This window comes from Semicossyphus pulcher, unplaced genomic scaffold (assembly GCF_022749685.1).
Source record: "Semicossyphus pulcher isolate SPU_LCO1_2020_fin unplaced genomic scaffold, fSemPul1.0.p SCAF_14, whole genome shotgun sequence".
Classification (NCBI taxonomy): Eukaryota; Metazoa; Chordata; class Actinopteri; order Labriformes; family Labridae; genus Semicossyphus; species Semicossyphus pulcher.
In genome coordinates this window covers 6,616,592-6,640,158 of record NW_027211648.1, presented here as the reverse complement: position 1 = coordinate 6,640,158, position 23,567 = coordinate 6,616,592, and the positions used below count along the sequence as shown (strand labels likewise).

The 23,567-nt window shown below is 44.8% G+C and overlaps 1 protein-coding gene across 1 annotated transcript in view; it reads left to right on the top strand.

The window, feature by feature from the left end:
- The window catches only part of syne2b (spectrin repeat containing, nuclear envelope 2b), a 132,382-nt gene extending 108,946 nt beyond the window's left edge, over positions 1-23,436 (top strand). The window contains exons 111-127 of the mRNA XM_069661679.1: positions 8,631-8,793; positions 11,000-11,187; positions 11,341-11,491; positions 13,436-13,618; positions 15,046-15,183; positions 15,318-15,512; positions 15,631-15,949; positions 16,168-16,258; positions 17,862-17,973; positions 18,079-18,208; positions 18,351-18,562; positions 18,666-18,866; positions 19,020-19,148; positions 19,302-19,493; positions 19,781-19,855; positions 21,175-21,224; positions 21,327-23,436. Coding sequence (XP_069517780.1) covers positions 8,631-8,793; positions 11,000-11,187; positions 11,341-11,491; positions 13,436-13,618; positions 15,046-15,183; positions 15,318-15,512; positions 15,631-15,949; positions 16,168-16,258; positions 17,862-17,973; positions 18,079-18,208; positions 18,351-18,562; positions 18,666-18,866; positions 19,020-19,148; positions 19,302-19,493; positions 19,781-19,855; positions 21,175-21,224; positions 21,327-21,537 — 2,740 coding nt within the window. The 3' untranslated portion in view covers positions 21,538-23,436. The remainder of the gene's footprint in view (positions 1-8,630; positions 8,794-10,999; positions 11,188-11,340; positions 11,492-13,435; positions 13,619-15,045; positions 15,184-15,317; positions 15,513-15,630; positions 15,950-16,167; positions 16,259-17,861; positions 17,974-18,078; positions 18,209-18,350; positions 18,563-18,665; positions 18,867-19,019; positions 19,149-19,301; positions 19,494-19,780; positions 19,856-21,174; positions 21,225-21,326) is intronic.
- Positions 23,437-23,567: the final 131 nt, after the last annotated feature.

Genomic DNA, 23,567 nt, shown 5'->3' with positions numbered 1-23,567 from the left:
AGAAGTTGCTGCTACTGTTAGGAACAATGAGTTCATGAATCTGGCCTTTGTGACTGAGCAAAGCAACAAGTGCCGTTTGTGGTACTGGATCAAAAAATGGAGACAGAGCTAAGAGTAGATTTGTAGATCACTGGGCTCCAGCCCTCACTTAACCCCCCAGAAGCCTAATCCACCCTGGCTTTGCACGCTGAGAGAGGACACACCCCGACTCTATGAGCCAATGAAACATGCACTGCTGTTTAAACCTGCGCTTCATTTGCCCTTCATTGATTCATAGTTATAATAAACTGTCTCCTTCATCATTATCCTCGTCTTATTCAACATGACGACAACTAACTTCACAGACATGAGCCGGTCCACTGCCAAAGTCCTGCACCACTGTGTCACACGTTTTGATAAGCACTGACGGAGTCGAAGAGGAGCTGATTCAGAGTCGGCGATGACCTCGTCCCTCGGCCTTTGTCCGCATCTCGCCTCACTAACTTACGCCAGATGACTGCTGAGGTTTGACTTGCAGAGGGATTAGATGCGTTGACACTGGCCCGCCGCTCGCCTTTGTCCCCCAAAACAAACCGGGTGCTCCGTCACCCGGCGCAGCAGCTGCCGTCTGCTGACACGAGCCTTTGTGCCGGCGGGCCCTTGGCCACGGGGACTACCGTCCTCTCTTTCCATTGTCTGGATAAGATGCACGTCAGGCAGATGTTTGTCTTCAAAAACATGTCCCTTCTCTCCTGCCTCCTCCTCCAATCTCTCCTCCATGAACACTTTTTTTTTTATCGACTCTCAGTTTGTTCTCGTTTCTAAACTGCAGTTTGTCGAGTCGTTAATTTCAAGTGGAGCTTTTCAATGTGTTTGTTTGGCAGTTTAATGCGGACATAAAAAGGACAAGTACCAATTGGCTCTGTTTCCAAGTGGTTGTAGATCTGGTCGTCTTTGTGATCATGACACTCTTCTCGTGTTGCTGATTCAGTGGTTTGTAAAGTCTGAATAGGAGCACTGTGAGAAGAAAGATGGAGTCGCCTGGGAGTTAATGTTCCTCTTGAGGCAATGAATTTAAGACATGGAGCTATTAATGTTAGAAAACATTCGTTCTTGCCCGAGATATAACACCTCCGATCCATGTCATAGAGGGAACAGACCCGAGATGCAGAACATGCTGGGTGGTCCATAAATCAGGCCATCTGATCGGGTAATTCTAATCTTAATCCAAAAGGCAGCTGGACTTGGTGGAAGTTCTTCCAGACGTTTCACCTCATCCGAAAGGCTTCTCAGTTGTAAACTGACTGCTGGATGGAGCTAGAAGTCTAGAACTAATGAAGCCTTTCGGATGAGAGGTGAAATCTTTTCAAGAACTTTAACCAAGTCCAGTTGCCTTTTGGATTAAGTTTAGAACTACCATGATCGAATGATCCAATCCACTGTTCACCATATCCTGTGAAATTCCTTCGTAAGTGCCCCGGTTGCGGTAGGAGTCGTCCCCCTTTTGTTGAACTGACTCCTCGGCCCAGAGGGCAATGAGGCAAGAGGTTTCCTTGGCACTCCATCTGCGAGAATCCACATTGCTTTGTTGTCTTAAGTTGCTGTCTGGTTGTAATGGTGTCGGCGTGCTTATAAGTACATGTTTCCGCTTACGGAGGGGGCGTCTTCTTCTTCTTTGGTAAGTGGTGGACTACCGAAGATGACGTCAGTAGAGAGGGGGCAGTCCAGGACACATATGCGTACACACTGGGCGGCTGTGGCTCAGTGGTACAGCCAGTCGTCTATCAATCGGATGGTCGGGGGTTCGATCCCTGACTGCTACAGTCACGTGTCCTCAAGTGTCCTTGGGCAAGACACTGAACCCCAAATTGATCGACCCGGACCTGTGCGATTGTGGACCAGGTTTTGGGTCTTATGATCAAGCCTATGACGACCTCTTCTTCTGACTGTTTAGAGAGTACTGAATGAGTAAATGAGGGGTTTAGGACGAGTGATACAGCTGTAGCCCTGAAACCCTGAAACATATTTATCCAGAATTACGCACCCTGTGAGAAAAGAGAACTGCCTTCTCAACTCACTACTGCAACCCCTCCCTCTCACACCAGGTGCACAATATCACATGATCATTGCTGCAAAATAAAGCCATTAAGGAGGACGCCTACTGTACATCTGCATGTCAAACAGCCATTACTGTAACAGATAGCTGAAGCTGGCAGTGTTATGTCTTCCATCTCTGAAAAGGTCTTAAGATTTACGTTCATGTTTCTCTTATTTGTGCGTTGCTCTGCCCTCTTCTCCTCCACCTGTCGTCGCCCTCACGCGCGTCTCCATCATTCAGTGCTGTAATGTATTACTCACTCTTAGTGCACGTAACCCCAGGCTGGCTTATGTGGAGTGGAAGAAGGAGGCAGATGGAGGCTTTCCAGGCGGAGGTTCCCCGCTGGGTCTGTCTGTGTCTTCGGCCCCGTTGCTGTTAATGTCGTATAACTGCAATGGACAGCTGCACCTGTAATCTGGACTAACTTTAATGGGCTTCTGTTGCTTTGTTTCTGCTTGTTGGCTCTGTTTGTTATCGCAGGAACCCCACGGCGACAGTTTGGGTCCCAAATCTTTGACATCCAAGCACATACATGTAAAAGACACAAATTCGACAAATCTGAATCTGAATCTTCATTGTGTAAATGTGTGCATTAAAGGTATAGGTTTATTTTTAAGTGTGGTTTCAGTAGATGACCCAGATACAGCACGGCCCCTGTTAGGAGAATCCAGCTGGAGGTCATTCACGGAAGCTAAGCTAAGCACCGCTGCAGACGGGGTCAGGAGTACCACGTACTTTAGCCACTTAGAAGAACCCCACATATAAACAAACATTTCAGTTTAAGTGTACGCTTTATTTCTTTTTCTTGTCACCGCTTCACCTTAGCATCAGACAGCCCTTTTCCTTGCCTTACTCGGCACAACGGCCCTGTATACATACTCATGAAGCGCACAGTATCGGGTCCGCGGTTTGTGGAAGAGACGACAAATAAAATAAATACTTTTTATTCTTAATTATGATTAACTTTTGATTAACATCTTTAAAGTGAAAATCAAGTGTTTAACCTTGTAAACATCTCCATGTGGTGTTCTTCATGTGCTACGAGACATATCAGGGACAACATCAGCAGTCATCTCCAAGGCTGGGCCTGTCTGCTTTAAACTGCAGTGTACCAAGGACAGGCTGAACAACACGTTTTCAGATTGGCAGGTTTGAGACATCACAAACCTAAGGAGCCAATCCCGTTAATGGACAGGGTGACGCTATGCATATTATTATGTGTAACCTATGGCAACCACTTCGGCGATGCACGAGTCAGCTGTAACTGTCATCTTAACTTTTGCAAACTCTCTACTACTAATTTACTAAGTTACTACTACTGATTACTACATTTCAAGCTAGCTTAGCTTCAACAAGTTGCCACTAAACGATGGCAGAGACGCGTTTTGTTTCCGGCTGTAATTTTATAAAAGAAGAGACATAGTGGGCGGGGCCTATGCAGGAGGATTTTTTACAAGGTAATTAAACTTATTTTGCAGAATAAAAATATCACACACAATTTATTATTTCAAGCAGAGCATTTTATGTGTCTTAAAACACGACTGGAGCTGCTCTTTAAATATACTTCATGATGAACTTAAGTACTATGCCTCTGAATTCACCACCTCTGTGTAATAATTTGTGTAATTTGTGTCTCATACTATCGGAGTTAAAGTTTTAATTCTAACCTTTTTGCCTTTTATAATACATAACATAACTCTACTGATGGATAAAACTACTGAAAGAAATCTGTTTATTTCAAGGAGGAGGGGATTAAGCCGACAAGTAGTAAGTTATTCATACAGTTAACGATGACGCAGTCCTCAGCAATTTTTACAAAAAGTATTTTAATAAGCAAGATGCAAATATTTAAAGTTTCCAGCCCTTTACATGTGATGTTTTGCTGCTATCCTCTCTGTCAATGTCTTTTTTTTAAGTTGGACAAAATAAGCAATTTAAAGACTTCTTCTGGGGCTCTAAGAAGCTTTGATGACACTGAGACTAAAAACAGGTTGTAAAAATAAAAGCACATGAACCAAAAATAAAAAAAGTGAATTGCCGTTTGTTACAAAAGTAGCTCCTAACGAATGAACCTGTTACTGCATCCAGATGTTTGGAGTGATAGCAGGTGGGGGAAACAGGCAGACTGCGGAGTAGGGAGGGGAGAGGCAGAGGAGGAGGAGGAGATAGGAGGGAGGGGGGGCAGAGCTTGCTAGCGGATGAGCCACCGCCATGGAGTAGCCTCCTCACCAGCCTGTAAGTACCTCTCGCTCTGTGATCCTGAGACCTCGCCGCGACCCGGCAGACCCAGCCGGCGTGCGGCTGAGGAGGCAGACGGGTGAAAGGGGAGCATATTGGGTGTTTTGTTGTGATAAAGAGGAGAAAGAGGAGGAGGAGGAGACGGGGAGGCAAGCAGGAGAGAAGGGGGATGGGCCGGGCTTTGTCGGTGCAGGCATGTAGACACGCAGAGTCATTCAGAGCGAATTCAATTCAGATCGCCAGCTCGAGTCATCGTGTGTGTGTCGGTATTTATCCAATGTGGTGGCTTGCACAGCAGGTGTGAGTGTGCGTGCATGTGTGTGTCTGCGCGGTGATGCCACGAGGCTGCTTATATATGTGTGTGTATGTTTGCAGCTGCATGTTTTTTATGTCACAGATGTTGTCTCCGCCCAGCAGAGACATGCAACCTCACACCTGCATGCACACACAAACACATGCATGCAGATGTATCAGGAGCTATAAATAGGGCAGGAGCTCCCCTCTCCAGTCTCTGTTGTTGCAGCGTCAGCATCTCAGACTGTCAGTTGTCTCTCTCATTATGCAAATCACGTAACATTCGGTGTGTCCGATTGGTCAGAGAGTGAAGAAAACACAGCTTCAGCGACAGTCAGATGCGAGCGGCTTGTTGCTGCTTTGCTGTCTGTGTTGCATCATTCAGCTGTGCAGGATAACATGGATTCTGGACACCTGGACGAGTGCCTGACCTAGCGTGAAACATGCACGCGCACGCACACGTGTCCGCTTAATTTATTTGGGATGATGTTAACATAGCGCATGGAAGATAATACTGCTGTCTCATTAGTGTTAGGTTTCAAAAAGCTTGGTGAACATCATATTTTGCACTTAAGGAAGGAATTCTCTCTAATAAGAGGTTCAGAAATCCCCTTTAAATGTTTTCAATGATTTTAAAAATCCATTTAAAGAACAGGTTTCTTGATTTGTGGAATTTTAGCACAACAGAGGTGTTCGATTTCTACTCGAGAGCAAAGTAGAGATGATAAATTAGCCTGCATAAGCAAAGAAATTTGGAGATAGATATGGTTGGCAGCATAATAGTAGAGTTTAAGCTAGTTTGGTAAGCTTTAGTGTCTTGTGCATAGTTAGATTTTATTAACGTGCAAGTTATCCCAGACGTCCCTCTCCCTAGCAACATTTTCCAACTCCTCCTGGGGGATCCCGAGGTGTTCCCAGGTGGGATATAAAAAGTCTCCAGCGGGCTCTGGGTCTGCCTCCTCCCAGTTGGACTTGCCCAGAAAACCTCCAAAGGGAGGCACCCAGGAGACATCCTACTCCAAAGCCCGCAATACCTCAACTGGCTCCTTTTGCTGCAAAGGAGTAGCGGCTCTACTCCGAGCCTCCTCCGGATGTCTGAGCTCCTTACCCTATCTCTACGGCCGAGCCCAGACGTCCTTCCAGGAGACTAATGTCAGCCACTTGTATCCCAATCTTTCGGTCACTACCAGAGGCAGAACGTAGATGGCTGGTAAATGTCAGCTCCTTCTTCACCACGACGGTCGGGTACAGTGCCCACAATACTGCTGACGCAGCACCGACCCGTGCGTCAATCTCACCATCCATTTTACCCTCACTCGTGAACAAGACCCTGAGATACTTGAACTCTCCTCGCCTGGGGAGAACCATGGCCTCAGACTCGGAGGTGCCGACTCCATGCATTGGATCTCAATTGCCAGCATGTTAACACCTCACCCAGAAATAACATGCCGACAGTTCTGAAACATACCTTAAACTTCAAGCGCTCGCTGAATGCTCCTTCAGGTGTTCTGCGAGGCTGTTCAGGCCTGTGTTGCTGAGTAGGCATCCCTGTCCCTTACTTTGCTCCTCTGATTGAACTTCAGAGGGAAGTGTTTCCGACTCGAGTCGCTTAAAGTATAAAGACATAAACGGACCAGCTTCTTATTAGTCATCACAGATACATCACTCTATTTTTACTTGATGTGTAACACGAGATCGCCGTGCAGACGAGAGCCAACAAGTTGATCTTGTTTGGTTCATATCTTGGTTATTTATGAGATCTGTTACAAAAAATGTGGGAACATTATGAGGTTTAGTTGTTAAAGAAAAGTCTACACAGACACACTGAACTCAGAGTGCAGACTGAACCAGCCACACACACACACACACACACTGATCCCTCGCTCTGAGGCTGGTTTCGGTGGTCCGCTCTCACCGGCTGCACCGTCACCCTCTGTGCTTTGTGCCGGCCTGTGCAGGAGAATGAACTGATGTAGGTCAGTGACCTGCGAGCTGGACTGGAATGCAGCCTCGCTCTTTTTTCCCAGACTACACCCAGCTCTCCGTCACATGTAGGTCAGCCTGCAGCTCGGCGATAATGGCTCCTGTTGTGTCGTACGTGAGAATGACAGCGGCGCTCCTCAGACGCTGGTGGAGAGCTGATGGTGGGGCTGAAGACAGCAGGGTGATGGGTGTGTTTCTCTGTGTGGCCGTGTATTTTCGTGTTTGAACAGTTTAAAGCTGCACTGAGGTTTGTTTATGTTGCTGTTGTTTTGCAGGTGTTTATTGAGGGAGGTGTCCACTATAGTGGGTGATTGGCTGAGAAGTAGTTGTGGGGGAGGGAAGAGGGAGTTATGGGGATAAAGCTACTTTTAAGCGGGAGTTCGGCGTTCTGGGAAGAAGAAGACACATGTTGAGCTAAGCGGGAAAACCAGTCAGCCAACCTGTTTGTTGTTTCTTTCCGGGGACACCTCAACCTCAGGTTAGCGGTTGCTGCGACAAGGAGATAAATCTGTTGAGCTAGCGATCACCTCTTCCTCGTTCTTCCTCCGTCCGTCTAGCGACCCCGCAACGCTACACAACCTTATTCAAACCACCTTTACAGTTTTACAATTTCATTTAACAGACGAGAGTTAATACAACACAGGCAAGGATCAAGACAGGAGGGAACAAAGTCAATATCAGTGCAGAGGTGTGAGATTTGGGGACGTGTGAGGGAGTCATAATAAGCAGTTTTAACACAGTTTGAAGGCCTCATAGGTCGCCTGGTAGAGACACATGATCTAGTCTGAGTCCTTATTAAGCGGCCTGGCTCGCCTTCCTGTCTCTCCCCACATTTTATCAATAAAGCAAAAAAAAAAAAAAGACCATAAGTTGTCCAAAAAAGTGAATAAATAAATACAAATCTGAGTTTTAGACGTGGCTGCTGTTTGGTGAAGTATTAATCTGAATGCTTAAGATATATGCATTTAAGATCGCTTTAATTGTAAATCTGTCGGACTATAGTTTTCTTCAACAACAGAGACCCTAATCAGTAATGTGCAGCAGAGATGGGAGGTTCGACTCCTCTTACTGACTCCAGTTTGTAGATCTCTCACTGAAGAGAGTCGGGTTTTCCAGTCACTCGAGTCTCCCAGAGCTCCAAGCGCCCACAGAGCGTGTGCACTGGAGACTTCTGTCGCCCTATCGGGCTAACTTCTGGTTTAGCACTCCGCTAACATTAATGGTAATAAAACTTAATTACCTTCTGATTGTTTTTGGTTCTCATTGATCATTTTCTGATATTAAAGCGAGTCATTTCGCCGGGTTCGTGACGCTTGTTGTTTCATGATTGTGTGCGGGAAAAGTGTGCCCTGCTGTGTCGGGAGAGCAGGCACTGAGTGAGCGAGTGAGTGAGGGAGTTATTCATGTAACTCGAGTCAGATCAGCTCAGGGCAGGGAGCGGGCGCTGAGTTGAAACAAGTTGTTTGTCTCACAGTGACTAGTAGCGGGCAGGAGGGGTGACTCAGTGAACGAGTTGGTGAAGATGAGGACAAAAAGAGATTGTGTCATCGCTAATGTGCAAGTCCATCTCTCTTACTTTCCGACTTCCCCGCCCTGTGGCTGAGCTTCCTGCACTTTGGCTCCTACTGACGATGTATGTCTTTAAATTCTGTTACAAAAGTCTTGTTTCATTTTTAAACAAGGCTCAGTTATTTCCTAAAACAGCTGGTCGCTGCACTCGTAACCAAAGAGGAGGAAGTACTGCATTTGTTGGAACTATTTTCAGCAGCAGATTAATCCACATTTGGTGCTGTGGGGAGTATTTCTGGCAGCAGGTCTGTGTGAGTCTGTGTGCGGGATTAAGTCAAAATAAACGACAGTGCGTCACATGGACAGAGGAATAAGATTATACACGTATTATTTGATCCATTCTCTGTTGGTTTTGCTGTTTTTATAGGACATATTAATGTACCAAAAAATGTTGTGACCTTCAGGCTTCAAAGACAATGACCTCTAATGCGACACCGTCCTCTAACGTGACCTTTGTTCCCCCTTGCAGGGTGAGGAAGCTGAAGGAGACGCTGGTGACGGTGCAGCAGCTCGACAAGAACATGAGCAACCTGCGGACATGGCTGTCTCGCATCGAGGCCGAGCTGGCCAAGCCGGTCGTCTACAACGTGTGCCACAGCGAGGAGATCCAGAGGAAGCTGGCCGAGCAGCAGGTGGGTGAAGACGCGATGATTTTATGCTTCAGTGACGTCAACACATTTCTCAATCGGGAACGTTTGGAGGCTCAAAAAGGAGATGTGAAGAAACAAGAGTTATGAGTACATCTAAAAACCCAGTAGCTCCTCCCACTCGCACCTCAACGCTACTGACCTTAGAAATCTTTAAAAAGCTGTTATTTTATGGCGCAGAGCAGGAGAATCCACTTTGGGCGTAGCCACCGCAGGGCAATTTGAGGGCATTTTAGGGCAGGAAGCACTCCACTCACTCGCAGGTGACGCACGCCTGCTTTTCAGCCCCTTCATATCCCGGCCACCCTGCAGAGGCCCACAGCGTAATAACAGGAGTCGAGTCAGGTGTGCTGCAGAGTAAAATCTCAGCACACTGCAGGAGGAAGCATCACAGTGGGCTGAGAGACGGTAAATGCACTGAGAGCTGGCGGCCCAAAGAGAGGAAATGGACTTCAGCCTGTTGGTCCATTTGTGGTCGGTCGTGCTGCTGCTTTACGAGAGGGAGAAATGTGTGAGAGGGATGGAGGGAGAAATACTCAGACAGAAGATAAATGGGTCTTTTACATGCAGTTGATCAGATTGGTGTTTTTCCAACTGGTGTGTGTCAACTATGAAATTATGAGGTGTGTGTGCGTTCATAGGATCGCAGTAATTGGAGGAATTTGCTCAGTAGTGAAGCTTTGCCATTAGGCTGCCGTTGCCATGTTAGATTGAACCAAGCAACGTCGTCGTAAAGCTGCCCCGGTGTGTTTTAACAGAGCGCTCCATCATTGCAGAAGGAAAGGTTTACACTGTCATTGTTTCGCCATCTCTGTTGCTACCTCTGATGCTCAGAGGTGGAACAACTCCGCCCCACCATTCCGCCTCTGTGTTTTACAGTGTTACAGTCCCACCTTGAACTGTCAATGTAAAGGGGCTACAGAAACACATCAACCCGGACAGTAGTGCTCAAAAGCAAGTAAAAAACTTCTGTCGCTGAATGAGGTAACAATGGTGATTGAGCCTATGGCCCACTGATGAAAGACTGGGTGTCTGTCCATCACCCAGCAGTGGTTGGTCTGCCAGAGAGGGTAGGCGGAGCTAAGCAGCTGCTTTTCCGCTCTCTGCAAGTGTTGCGAGTAAACAGTAATCTACTATGGCTGAACAAACAAAGAAAAGATGGATGACTACAGATACAACTTCAACAAGAAGTGAAAATCCACAGAAAAAGAAACAAACTCGACGCTCAGATGAAGCAAACAGTCTGAAAAGGAAAGCGACCGTCAGCCAGGAAAATCAAGAGTTACAACCGGAGCCAACCGTGGACGTCACACATGCAACACTGTCTGGATATCTGGGAAGTGTGCTCCCGCAATTACCGTTTATCGCCACAGGTGCCGCCAAAGAGAACGAAAGTTTGAGATTATAACTTTAAGCAAAGATGAGAGCGCCTCATCCTATAAGCCTCTTTACGTGGAGAAAGACGCCTTCACACATTGATGACCTTTGATGTAAATTAAATAAACGCTTTGAGCAAAATATCTGATATTTTAAAATAACACATCACATGGAGAGCTGCCATCCTGCCAGTTTGTGCCATGTAATCATCAGTAGTTGCAATGAAAGTGGCAACATGGGGATGACTCAGTGTAAAATGTTCCGCACAACATGAACAAGCTCAGGTAAGGCTTTCTGGGTACCGAAATGAGTTTGGCTAGGAGAGAGAGAGAGATGACAGACAGGCGGGAAAAAAGGAGAAACACGAGTGAATTGTTAAAAAAAGTAAGGAAGAAAAAGAGAACCATGCTGGCTGAAAGAGACGCGTCCTCAGAAAAGGCTGCAGCTCGCTCCATTAGTGGTTGAGGGACGGCTGAAATGACTCCAGCGTGGAGGGGCTCTTTAAGCTCTCAGCTGTCGCCATGGCAGCCCGGAGAGAGGTAACTTTGAACAAACAGGAGCCGACAAAAGTGCTGTCAGGATTCAGAGGCAGCGACACACACGCACCAAAGAACTCACACAGCTCTCTGAATGACTCTGTTGAGTCTTGATTCCACTCTTACAGTAGTTTTCTGTTTGTGCAAAGTTTTAGCCATAAGAGTGTTTTTGCATTTCAACAAATCAGCAAAACAGGAAGTGATGCATCTATATTCATCTCACTTGGTTCAGTTTTAATCACGTGACCCAAATTAGATCAAAGTGTTTTAACGTGCAGGACCTGCAGCGGGACATCGAGCAGCACACGGAGAGCGTGGCGTCGGTGCTGACGCTTTGCGACGTCCTGCTCCACGATGCCGACGCCTGCGGCAGCGACTCGGAGAACGACTCGATCCAGCAGACGACCCGCAGCCTGGACCGTCGCTGGAGGAACATCTGTGCCATGTCCATGGAGAGGAGGATGAGGTGAGCGGTCAGACAGAGTCACGGATCTTTATTGTGTTAGCAAACATAATATTTCTATTATATCGGTTGTGTTTCCTTCTCAGAGGTTTTTGTCCTCTGACCCTCCTCATCACACAAAATGATTAAAACAAGTGAGACGTATGTTTCTTTCAGGATTGAGGAGACCTGGCGTCTGTGGTGTAAGTTCCTGGACGACTACTCTCGCTTTGAGGACTGGCTGAGGACAGCCGAGCTCACCGCAGCGAGCCCGGACTCTGCCGACGTCCTCTACACCAGCGCCAAAGAGGAGCTCAAGAAGTTTGAGGTCAGCAGACGACTCTTTCTCTCGCTCTTTTTGTCATTTTGATGCATCTTTGACGTTGGCAGAATACTTGCAAGGAGAACTACAGACAAAGCGATTGCTAAAAAGACCATAAGTCAGACAGGAGAGTCAGTCACGTGTCCTGTCCTTCACCTACAAAAAGATTTCCTGTTTCTCCTGACGATGATGCTCGAGGAAGGAAAGGGTTCATTAAAAGCAAAGTAGTAAACTCACTGTGCTTAGCAAATTCTAGTGCCTACAATCTAACGGATGCATCCTCTGGGGAGCAGCAAGTTCACTGAGAAAGTTTAAACTTCTCGTGTGGTTACGATGATGTTTCGACCAAACGTTGGCACTAGGAGGATGGTTCGAGGAGGGACCCGAGGCATTAGGATTCATCCTCTGGGTACAACAAACTGTTCCCATCTAGCGCTTGTTTTTTTTACCCACACCATCCCGGCTGCGGCCATCACCGGAGTCATAAACTATTACAGGGTTCCCACGCATCCTGGAAAACCTGGAAAATCTGGAAATTTCTAGACTAGTTTTCCAGTCCTGGAAACACCTGGAAATTGATTAAAAAGACCAAATATCCTGGAAATAATTGATGTTGTCCTTGACAATTTAAATTTAATTTAGCCCCACGCTCAGCACAAGTTTGCCGCCTCAACTCCGGTCAGGGATCCCAGAGCTGTCAGGCTTAATGACAGCTTCGCTCCATCATTACGCCTCTGTGTGTTTTACACAGAAGACAGAACATGACAGGTGTAATAATCCCACCTTGAACTGGCAGTGTAAAAGGGGCTTGAGGCACTTCATCGTGAACCCTGCATCATCAAAAAAAGGAGGAATAAAACTGGGGTTAAAAGTGTCAGTACTAGGCCTACCTGTAAATGATATATTTGAGAGCAAGTGCTGTCCCGTATTGTCAGGAAAAACTCCTGGAAAATAATTTTGTAAAAAGAGTGGGAACCCTGTATTATGTATTAGTATTAGTAGTAGAAGAAGACAACAGGTTAGCTAACTTTTTAAACTGGAATTCTGTGCAGCTAACGTTAGCGGTTGGTGTTACCTGTAAAAGTCGCCTCCTTGGATGATGACAGCATTTTCACAGCCGGAAGGCCGAACCTGCACTGTACTGCGATGTTGCTCATATTTTCTTCTTCGAAGACAAAATAATGGCGACATTTCCTCCCAGTGGAAGCATGTTTTTTCACCACAGGCAACTCTGAGGAGCGGTGTTGTGAGACTTGTGTGCATGGCTTTATCAGAGACGGTCAGACGGACTGTAGAAATGAGACGCCGGATGTTACAGAGCATCTTTGGTGTTGTATCGTCTTCATTTTAAAATGTATTTTAAGATTGTAATCCTGCTAGTAATCCCCAGTTTCAATAAATGTATCTGTGACTATTCTTAACTGTGACAGAATACAGTTGTCTTTTTTTGTATCCTAATTAAGAAGAACCTAAACCAACGTAAACTACGCAATCAAACAAACACTCGTCTGATCCACTGCTTGTCCCTGTCCGAGTTCGGCCCCAGGCTCAGGTGTCCTGCCGCGCTGAGACTCAGAGGTAACCTCTGATGTGGATTAGAAACACAGATTAGTTCCTGGTAATCTGGACTCTGCCGCTGAGATCTCCACAGCAACAGGAATCCAGCGCTGATGCTGCTGGTTTCTAAACACACTTCATGCCGCTGAGGATCCACTGACCTATATTCTTTCAGTGACATGTGATGGGAGCTGTGGGAGTGTATGATGCTGTCCATAAAGTGACTGGAAAAGGTTGTTAATCCTCCTGAGCAGCTGGTAGAGAAGGCCTCTGCAGCTGTGTAGAGACCTTGTTCAAATGTTTGTTGTAATGTCATTGATCATGTATCTTTTTTTACATCACTTAGTACAACAACACCTGGCTCATATTCCTTCATTCATGTCTTCCTCTCAGGCGTTCCAGCGGCAGGTTCACGAGCGTCTGACTCAGCTGGAGCTGGTCAACAAACAGTATCGCCGCCTGGCTCGGGAGAACCGGACCGACGCCGCCAGCAAGCTCAAAGTCATGGTCCACGAGGGGAACCAGAGGTGGGACAGCCTGCAGAGGAGGGTGGCCGCTGTGCTCCGCAGACTCAAGGTGAGACAGGGAGGTCAGGAGCTCGTCATGTTTGAGAGCTTAAAACTTCCGCATGCAGCTCGGTTTAAGACAATGAATGATAACAGTCAGGAAGCAAACCTCAGCGTGTATCAAACCTTCCCGGCTGATCTGCGCCGCGTCTCCCTGCTCTCGGCTGTAAGCCGGCAGGATTTAGGTCACTTCTCAGACGGTGACGAGGCACGAGGCGTCACGTTGGCAGGAAGCCGTTTTCATGGCGGCATGTGGCGCTGAGCAGATGGAGGCTCTTTATGTTGCTTAATAAAGATCGCATGTATTCAGAGAAGGCAGCTGATTGGTGCTGGGCGACCTCTCCCACTACGGGAATGATGCAGCAGACCGGGGTCAGAAGGGCTTAAAGGAGGAGTAACAACATGTGGATACTGTCACAGATGGGAGATGATAAGAGCAGGGTTAAGAGGTCAAAGTTCATGTTGCCTAGATTTATATATTTATATATATTTTTGCTCTTTGTTAATCCTATTTTTATGCAGTTGGCTACTTGATGGTTTTTACTTTCTCACTCACTTTTCTAGTTTAAGAAGTTACATTTTTGTAGCTGAGAAATTTAAATTTAGTTTAATTGGAGTTCTTAAATATCAAAGATGACAAAATAAAGTCTTTGATTTTAAGAGTTAAGATTCAGGAGACACGTGACTAAACAGACGAGCCAATAGATACATTCCAATAATCATTATCAATAAAGTCAATCCAAATCATACAGACAAAAAACACTTTTAAAACACACAGCTCTGTCCCTTTAAGAAACCCCGCCCCTACAAGCCCGCTTTCTTCTGATTAGCCAGCTCTCCGAAGCGTGCTGTGATGTCACAAAGTGCAGTGTGTAGAAAGAAACTGTGTGAAACCTGTTTTAACCATCACACCTCTTCAGTAAGGAGCAGCTCTGTTCTGTTCGGGGGGATACAGTGTGTTATTTTCCCGGACCCTAAAGAACCACATGGACGTGGTTTACAGGATCACATGAGACCGTCTAATATGATTAGTTTAATTTAAAATGCGTCTCTTATTTCCTGCAGTTTCAAGACTTATTTGCACATCAGTCAGGGCCGATCTTTTCTAAAAGTTTCAGATATTTCAGAATTTAAAAATGTCCTGATTTAAACGGCCTTTCATCCACCTCTCATCATCTTTAACACTTTGCTGTCTGTCTTTTAATTGCTTTTCGATATTGTAAATGAGCCCTCAAGTATAAGTTAAGGTTGATTGATTGATTGATTCCTTAACCTCAGAACCACAACAACTTCAGGCCGTCACTCTCTAATCATTTTAAAACTATTCACTGACTATTACTTATACTTAAATATATGTTCTACCATCAAAATAACACAACTACAGGTATGTTAACAGCCTCCAAATAACGCTGTGCGTCCTCTGCTCTGCTCCTGCAGCACTTCACCTCTCAGAGAGAAGACTTTGAGGGGACCCGCGAGGGGATCCTGGTCTGGCTGACAGAGATGGACCTGCAGCTCACCAACGTGGAGCACTTCTCCGAGAGCGACATCGAGGACAAGATGAGGCAGCTGAATGTACGTGAGCTCTTACTGACAGCTAAACCCAGTGTCCTAAAATATGTTATAAGTTTCATTTTCTGCTGGTTATTCTGGCTCCCTAAGTGACCAAAATGTCTCCCCCTCCTTCCTTTTCCCGTCCCGCTCTGCAGGGCTTCCAGCAGGAAATCACCCTGAACACCAACAAGATCGACGCCCTGATCGTGTTCGGGGAGAACCTGATCCAGAAGAGCGCTCCTCTGGATGCCGTGCTCATCGAGGACGAGCTGGAGGAGCTGCACTCCTACTGCCAGGAGGTGTTCGGACGAGTGGCCCGCTTCCACCACCGCCTCGTCAACAGACGCCCGGTCAGTTCCACTTATAGAGCCAGCACTTATTTAAGAATCATTTATCACTGAGTATACCTAATAAGTAATTTAACAAAATAAAGTTCTCAATTTCTTCTTCTTCTTTGGTGTTTTTAAGGTTCTGGAGGAGGAGAGGGAGCTGTCAGACCGGGACACAGATCACGACGACTCACCGGATCTGACAAACGGGACTTCCTGGAGGGAGTCAACGAGGAAGAAGGAGGTGGGGGAGGAGGAGGAAGCTCCAGCAGGAGGTGGAGCCTCAGCAGGACGGCAGGTCATGTGCCACCTCCTAGCGCCCCCTCTGGAGCGGTCGGGAAGAGAAACCCCTGTCAGCGTGGACTCCATCCCGCTGGAGTGGGACCACACGGTCGATGTGGGAGGATCGTCGTCGCACGAGGAGGACGAGGACGCCACCTTCTATAGCGCTCTGTCAGGTAATAGCCGCACCACCTTCCCCTATTATACAATGTTCCAACTTATTTGTCTTTCAGGATTAACGTTGTCTTTTAGTCCTTGTCACATAAATTAGAAATCCTTGTCTACTTTTTCTACTTTTCCTTTAATGTTCCTGAAACAGCCTCGTGTCTCGTGCAGAGCTCCGTCTCTTTAAGAGCAGCTGCCGGACACTGTTGACCCTCACTCTCTCTTACAGATGTGAAGGTCACAGAGAGCTCAGAGTCCTTTGTTAAAGCGACTGTCAGAGCAGTGAAAGCAGCCTCGGGTAGGCACTCTGCCTCCTGCATGTGCCTGCCTCACTGTGTGTGTTTATGGACCTGCTTCCTGTCTCATAGCAACCAAAAACCCATCCAGCTGTATCCCACAACCCCACCCCTCATCTCACTCACCTTGTTTTTCTCCATTTGCACCATGCACAGGTGTGGCTGAGCAGCACTACAGCTTCATCACTTAAAAAATAATTATTCACCAAAATACAAAAACGCAGAACTTGCATGATGTGATGTTGGATGTTATTTATTTTTGCTATCCTTTTGTGTTTTGGTGATGTGTTTTATACTGAAGCCCTTGTAAAATTTGGAGAAAATAAAGATCTTGAGATCTATTTTCTAAGTCTGATCCAAATTGTTTACTCTTAAGAAGGAGAGGGGGGGTGCTGGTTCAGCTCAGATGGTTGACCAGACACTTGTACAGTAGAGTACACAAGTACAGAGGCGACATTTGGTGCATGCACCTCCACTCTCTACTCCCCACATTTCCTGTCTCTCTTTAACAATCCTGTCAAATAAAGGCAAAAAAGCAACAACAAAAATTTTTTTTTTTTTTAAATTGTTAAAAAAAAAGTTGAAAAAGTTTCCCCAGCATCATCTTTCTAATTTCCCTTTTTTAAATCTGTCAAAACGGGGGGAAATTGCGAGGAAAAAAAGTTTTTTTTTAGGTTTTCTTTTTTTTTTTTTTTAGTATTTGTGAAAATAGGTAAAAAGGGGAATTGATCTCCCACATTTTTTTGCTGTTGTAGTACTCATCCTGGCTACAGTTCTGCCACAAGTAAAACTTTAAATTTCAGCAAAAAAAAAAAATGTACCCATGAAAAAGCTAAATGAAAAAAATGTACTCATAAAAATATGTTTTCACACAAGAAAAAGTTATTCAAGGATTTTTAAACTTAAAAAAAAAAGTAACTTAAAAAGCTTGAAGTATATTTCCATTTGTGTATTCTTGATATAACTTTATGCAGGAGGGAAAAATTGCCAGGAAAACAATGTTCTTTTTTTTTGTATTTGTTAAAATCTGTTAAAAATGTTTTGGTGGGGGAATTGATCTCCCAAGTGTTTGCTGTTGTAGAACTCCTGGCTACATTTCTGCAACAAGTAACATTCTGTATTTCAGCAGATTTTTTTTTTACCTATGTAAAGTTAAAAAAAAAAAAAGTTAAAAAATCTTTTTTATATTTGTTTTGTTTTTTTAAATCGTCAAACAGATTGCTGGAAAATTTTATGAACTTCGAAAGAATATCCTGGCAAAAAAATGTGTTTTCATCTTTTAATTCATACATCATCAGCAGGTTAGAAAATAATTTGGATCAGACTTGAAAAAAAGTCACCAGAATTCCTTTTTCTCTCTTACCTTTCAGGGCTTCCGTAGTTTTTGCATGTAAACGACAGATACCTAAGTCCAATGCATGTGTCAGATGGTTTGTTAGAATTACCTTGTGATACCTCAGTATGAATCGTATTGCAGTGTATTGCTATTCTGTTCTCTTTATCTGTGGTTTATTTTCTAACCTTTCTTTTTGGTTTCAACCCCATCTCTATTTCCTCTTTGATCCTACTTTCATTCATATGTTTCCTTCTCTCTCTCCTCAGTGAAGTCAGTGACGGACCCGCCCAGCTGGCACCAGCCCGGCTCTCCAGAGAGGAAACGAGTTCCCCGAGATCTCCTCCGAGGCCTGAGCTCGTCTCCCACACACACCACCAGTACTCCCTTCCACCAGCAGGGCTACGTAAGGACGCACGCATCAGATCTATGCAGTTTCCTTGTCCGAAAGATAAAGTTTGTGTTTCACTGAATGTTGGTGTTTAAGGCTAAAGTTTGTGTGTTTGTTCAGGCTAAGCTCATGTCGGAGTGCAGCGGCAGCATCAACAGCGTAAAAAGAGTCAAGCTGATCCTCAACGATGAAGAGGAGCTGGACGATCCGGGTCTGACCAGCAGCACGGCCGACAAACAGACCAGCACAGGTACGCTGAGAGATGAGAACTCAATTCAACTCAACTTTATTTATACAACACTTTTTATACAAACATGCAGCAGAAAGTGCTTCCCGTTGGAACAGACGTAAAATAAGAAGAGAGATTGACTCCGACTGTCGTCTCTCTGCAGGTGTGATCGAGCGCTGGGAGCTGCTACAAGTACAAAAGTTCAACAAGGAGACCGACATCAAGCAGGACCTGGAGCAGTGGCAGAAGCTGAACTCTGACCTCTGTGATGTCACTTCCTGGTTGGGCAGGGTGCTGCCAGAGCTCGAGAGGCTAAAGCGGATTGCACCGTCCACCAGCATCCGAGACATCGAGGTCAACATTAGAAAACTGAAGGTAAAACAGGTTTCAGAGTCTGATCACAGAACAGTTACCGTTAGGAGGATTCACTTTGTTTCTACAGCTGCTCCAGCATTAATCTTTCCTTTGTCTTAACCAGGAGATGCAGAAGACCTTCAACAGCTACAAGTGTCTGATGATCTCCGTCAACCTGAGCAGCCGCCACTTCCTGCGGGGCGACAGCGCCGAGCTGCGGGAGCTACAGGAGGCTCTCGGCTCAGCCAATCACAGCTGGACGCAGGCCTGCGGCGGGCTGGAGAGCTGGGAGAGGAGGCTGCACTCTGCTCTCATGCAGTGTCAGGTAAGACATGGAGACACTCACTTGATGCTCTGTTGCACACATTACATGATAAAGAGTTTACAATGATGATGCAAAGAAAATATGATCAAAGAATTTAATGTTAGACAAGCAGCTCCTGCAACCTTTGACCTCTGTGTTCTTCTTCGTCTTCAGGAGTTTCATGAGACGCTGCACTCCCTGCTCTTGTGGCTCGCTCAGGCTGAGAACAAACTCAGCGCTGTGAATGTCAGCGACCTGTCGACATCACGCTCAGTCCTGCTGGAGCACCGAGACACTCTGACGGTGAGCAGAGAGCTGATGATGTCAACCACACACAACTGACATTTAAAACCGCCTTATAAAGACAAAAACAGCCTTATACTACAGTATAAGTAAGCTATAAGTACTGCCTGCTTTGCACTGACTCCTGCTCTCTCTGTCGCCCCCTGCTGTCAGGCTCTGCAAGAGGAGCTGCGCAGCCGGCAGCGGCTGGTCTCCTCCTTGCAGGAGATCTCCTCTCAGCTCCTCCTGGAGGCCACAGAGGAGGACAGCATAGAGGCCAAGGAGAAGGTCCACGTCATCTGCAACAAGCTGTGTCTCCTGCTGCGACAGGTGGCTGCTGACCTGCACACGTTGCAGGGCAGACTGGTAGGTCCAGTTTACCTCTCACCTGCATGAGGGCTCTGCAGTGATATTGTTTCCGTACCCTCTATGAGAGGCTTTTTTTTTATGTCCGAAACGTGATGAAAATTGCAAGTGACAGCAATTAAAAAGGCTGACCATGGTGTACTTTACAGCTGTGTTTGATAACAAAAGCATCATTAGGTAGATGTTATCAAAGTTTAAGTGACTGTCAGTACTCGAGTTTTAAAGCTCGTTGACTCTGAACCAGTTGGGTCGGTCTTTTCTGACGGTCTGTTTGCTGTCTGTCTCAGGAAACCTGCTCAACCAGCTCTGAGATGGACAGCATCGGCCTGGGAACTCTCAGCTCTCCTCTCCTGCTGCAAAAGGTACACCTGAATGTTCACCTTTACTAGATGTGCTGATGTGGTTAGGATCAGGTTGTTGATATAATGCATCTAGTATTGTAACTTTTACTTACATTATCCAAATTATCTGCTGTTTATTCTGTAACAATAAATTATGTTCACTAAGCTTTATAAATGTCATGTATGTTAAGTGTGGAGATCGAGTTCGTTTGGCGCTCGCAAAATAATGTTCACCTAAATTTCTGCTGATGTATTTCATGTTTTGCTTGCATGTAAAAAAAAAATAGCAAGCAAGAATCTACATTTGTGAATGTGTAAAAATGCGTTCTCACAATATTTTGTGCTCCCAGAAAAGATTTGGAAATGTGTAAAAAGGTTTTGGAGCTGTAGAAACTATTTGTGGATGTGGACTTCGAATTTGTGCCACAATATTTTCAACTTTGAGATTTCACAAAGTCTGAGTTACTGACACACTAATATCCTTTCTGCATGTGTGAAACTGAAGTTACACGCTACAAGTTACAAGCAGGGTTATTATAGTTAACGAAAATTAAGACTAAGACTAAAACTAGCAGTGAAAAAATATTTTTGTTAACTGAAATAAACATAAAAACTTCAATGAACAATGCAACACAAACTGAAACTGAATAGAACTGCAGGTAAAATCAGCTTCGCTTTCATCGTAGAACCACTTTGTCCTATTCTGTTTGACGAGGGACACCGGCCTGACAAAAAGAACCTACTAGAATGGAGACGACAGAGTAACAAAGACACATGTAATCTTTCATCTAACTTTTTTCATCTTCTTTAAATCAAGGCCTCATAATGTCTGAAAAACGAACACTGAAACTATACAAAAACTAAACTGAAACTAGTCGATTATAAACTCGTAAAACTCACACTTCAAAACGATAATAACTCTGGTTACAAGCACGGATTTTGTCCCTTTCTTTACGCCTCAGCTAACCAGCCAATCAGCTCGCCTCCTCGTTGTCCACCGAGGGCGCAGTGCTAAAGTAACATGTATTAATTGGCTCCAAAATGAGGCAGAATAGAAGTAAAGTAGTAACTGACCATCACACAGTTTAAGAAAACTAACTTAAATAAATATACACGAGTCACACACATTCCAGCCAATAAAATTCTGCAGTTTGTCAGTGGGAAACGCATCAACACTTCACACTATTTGTGTACATGTCAGCTAAACCTGCTCTCATCTCAAAGGCTATAAGCTTTAGTGGACATTGCGAACTGTTTTGACATTTTTAGTTGCAGACATTATGTTGTGTTTTAAAGCTAGAAACAAGTGAGTAACATCACTGTCTTATTTGTTGCTGTAGGAGGAGGCTGGTCTTCAGGCTGCTACGGCTCGACAGCCAGCGACAAGAAGGTAAACTGTTACAAACTTTGATTTAAATTAAGCAGGCTAAATGGTTTACTTCAAAACTTTTTTTTAACCCTCAACATTTCTGTTCCATCTGTCCCCCTCCAGGGAGGAGAGGAGGGATTCTTCCCCACGCCGGCCCCTCTTCTACCGGGTTCTACGAGCTGCCTTTCCTCTTCACCTGCTCTTCTTCGTGCTGCTGGTTCTGGCCTGCCTGGTGCCTCTTTCTGAGGAGGACTACAGCTGTACGCTGTCCAACAACTTCGCCCGCTCCTTCTACCCCATGCTGCGCTACACCAACGGCCCTCCGCCCACATGAAAACTGCCATGAAGTCCGTCTTTGAGCTGGAGGACTGAAAGAACATTGAGTGAACCCAAAAACGGATCCTGAAACAGTGTTGAGTTCAAAGACACCTTGAAAAGGATGCACTGGCTTTCATGTCTGAAGGCTTCATCTGGTGTGTTTTTGACTAAATTTTATTGTATTTAAAAATGTATTTATTGTTTGTGGAATTCCTAAATTCTAAAATAAGAAGCCATATCGCTGGTTTGTTTTAAAGTCGTGTCATTTTTACATGTAGATTTGCCGTCGAACGTCCCCACCAACGCATGGCACGAAAAAGTCTCAAGATTTATTTTAATATCAAATATCTCAATTTTTCTACTTCCACTTGTCTATGGGATCCCGTTTGAAGGATTGAGGACAGTTATAACCAAAGTATCCAGTAATAAAGGAGCACACTCGCCATTTTCTACCACTGCAGCAATTTTTTTCACAAAAGGCAGCCACTTGTTGATAGCACATTTTGTACAGAAACGTTTGTTTGATTTAGAAGTATTTAAGATCTGTAAAATATGTTTGTTTTTTTAATGATGGCAGTGACTCATCTGAAGACATGCCTTCCTGTAGCCAACAGAACACCAGGTTATGTACTTTTAATGGTTTCTCTGGTGAGTTTTGTATATAAGGGAAAACTACAAAAAAGAAATGTGTAAATTATTGTTTCTGCATACGAGCTTTTGAGTGTGGCACTGAAGCAAAGTAATTTAACATGGGCAATAGTTTGAAATGCTCTTGTATGTCGTGTGTGACTTTTAAAGTCGTACTGGTTCGTTGCGGTGTATTTTGGCACTCCCGTTTTTGTGAGATAAAATGACATATTTTCCTATTATCATGTAAACTTTAGGGCCAGTCTTTTTAAAAGGGCAATTTATAAACATTTTAGCAGATGACTGATCCTTGTACTCCTGAAATTAAAGCTGCATTAGGAGATTCTTGACCACTAGGGGGCGGAAAGAGTCTAAACGCACTGAGAAACATATTCCTGTTTAGCTTTAGCTAATCCAGCTAACATTGTAGCATTAAAACTGCCGACTCACAAATCTAGCAGACACTACCTAGTAGCTAATTTTCTTCTGCTATATAGTGCTGGACAGGCGGCGACAACTTTGTCGCCCATTGTCCATTTTGCTAACTGAAACTGTATCAGTATGATGTGCGTCACGCGCAGCTGTACAAACGACGCTGTTAGCTAGAAAAGCTAGCATTTCTTTTAGGCGTTAATTCTCAGTGTGTTTGGTACGCCGAACTACACATTTGATTTAATTAAACAAAAAAATACACAATGCGAATGTTGTTTAAAAGGCAGCTGTTTTGAGATTTTGTTAATTGTGATGTAGCAAAACAAGAAGGGAATCCAAGAGACACTGCCATTTAGCTGTTTAGCAAAGAATACACTGCTACAACATAATTATATATATGTTAACTTTCCCCTTTAATAATAATTTAATTATGTTTATAACTTCCCCAATGCTTGCGGTTGGCCCATTAAGTTAATCCCTGTAGGAGTGTCATTGATGATATGTACATTTACCTGAATGCTGCTTTAAAATACACTTCAGTCATGCGTTTGAAGGACTTGTGTGAAAATCTAACAGGAGTAGAACATGAATGTAAGTGATCCTTTGGGCACTGAATGTAGCTGTGTACATGCACAATCAAAGATCATTACATGTACGTAATTTGCATTGTTGATATAAATGATTTTTCATGATCGGATTTGAAACTTATTTGTACATAATCTCAGCCTCGCACTCAGAGGGCCGGAAGAACAGAAACAAACAAGAAGAAGAAGTGTGTAAAGTTTGATTTATTTTGTGAACTCTTATTTATGGGATGTATAGATTGTCATTTTTGACTGACAATAAAACCGTGTTTGCCAAGATTTGCGGCCGACTGTTTACTGTGTCTCTGGGTTGGTTGAAGAGCAGACAGGTTTGACAAGCGGAAACGTCATTACTAGCCGACGTGAATGTGTGTGTGTTGTGCACAAACAGCCAAGAGAAATA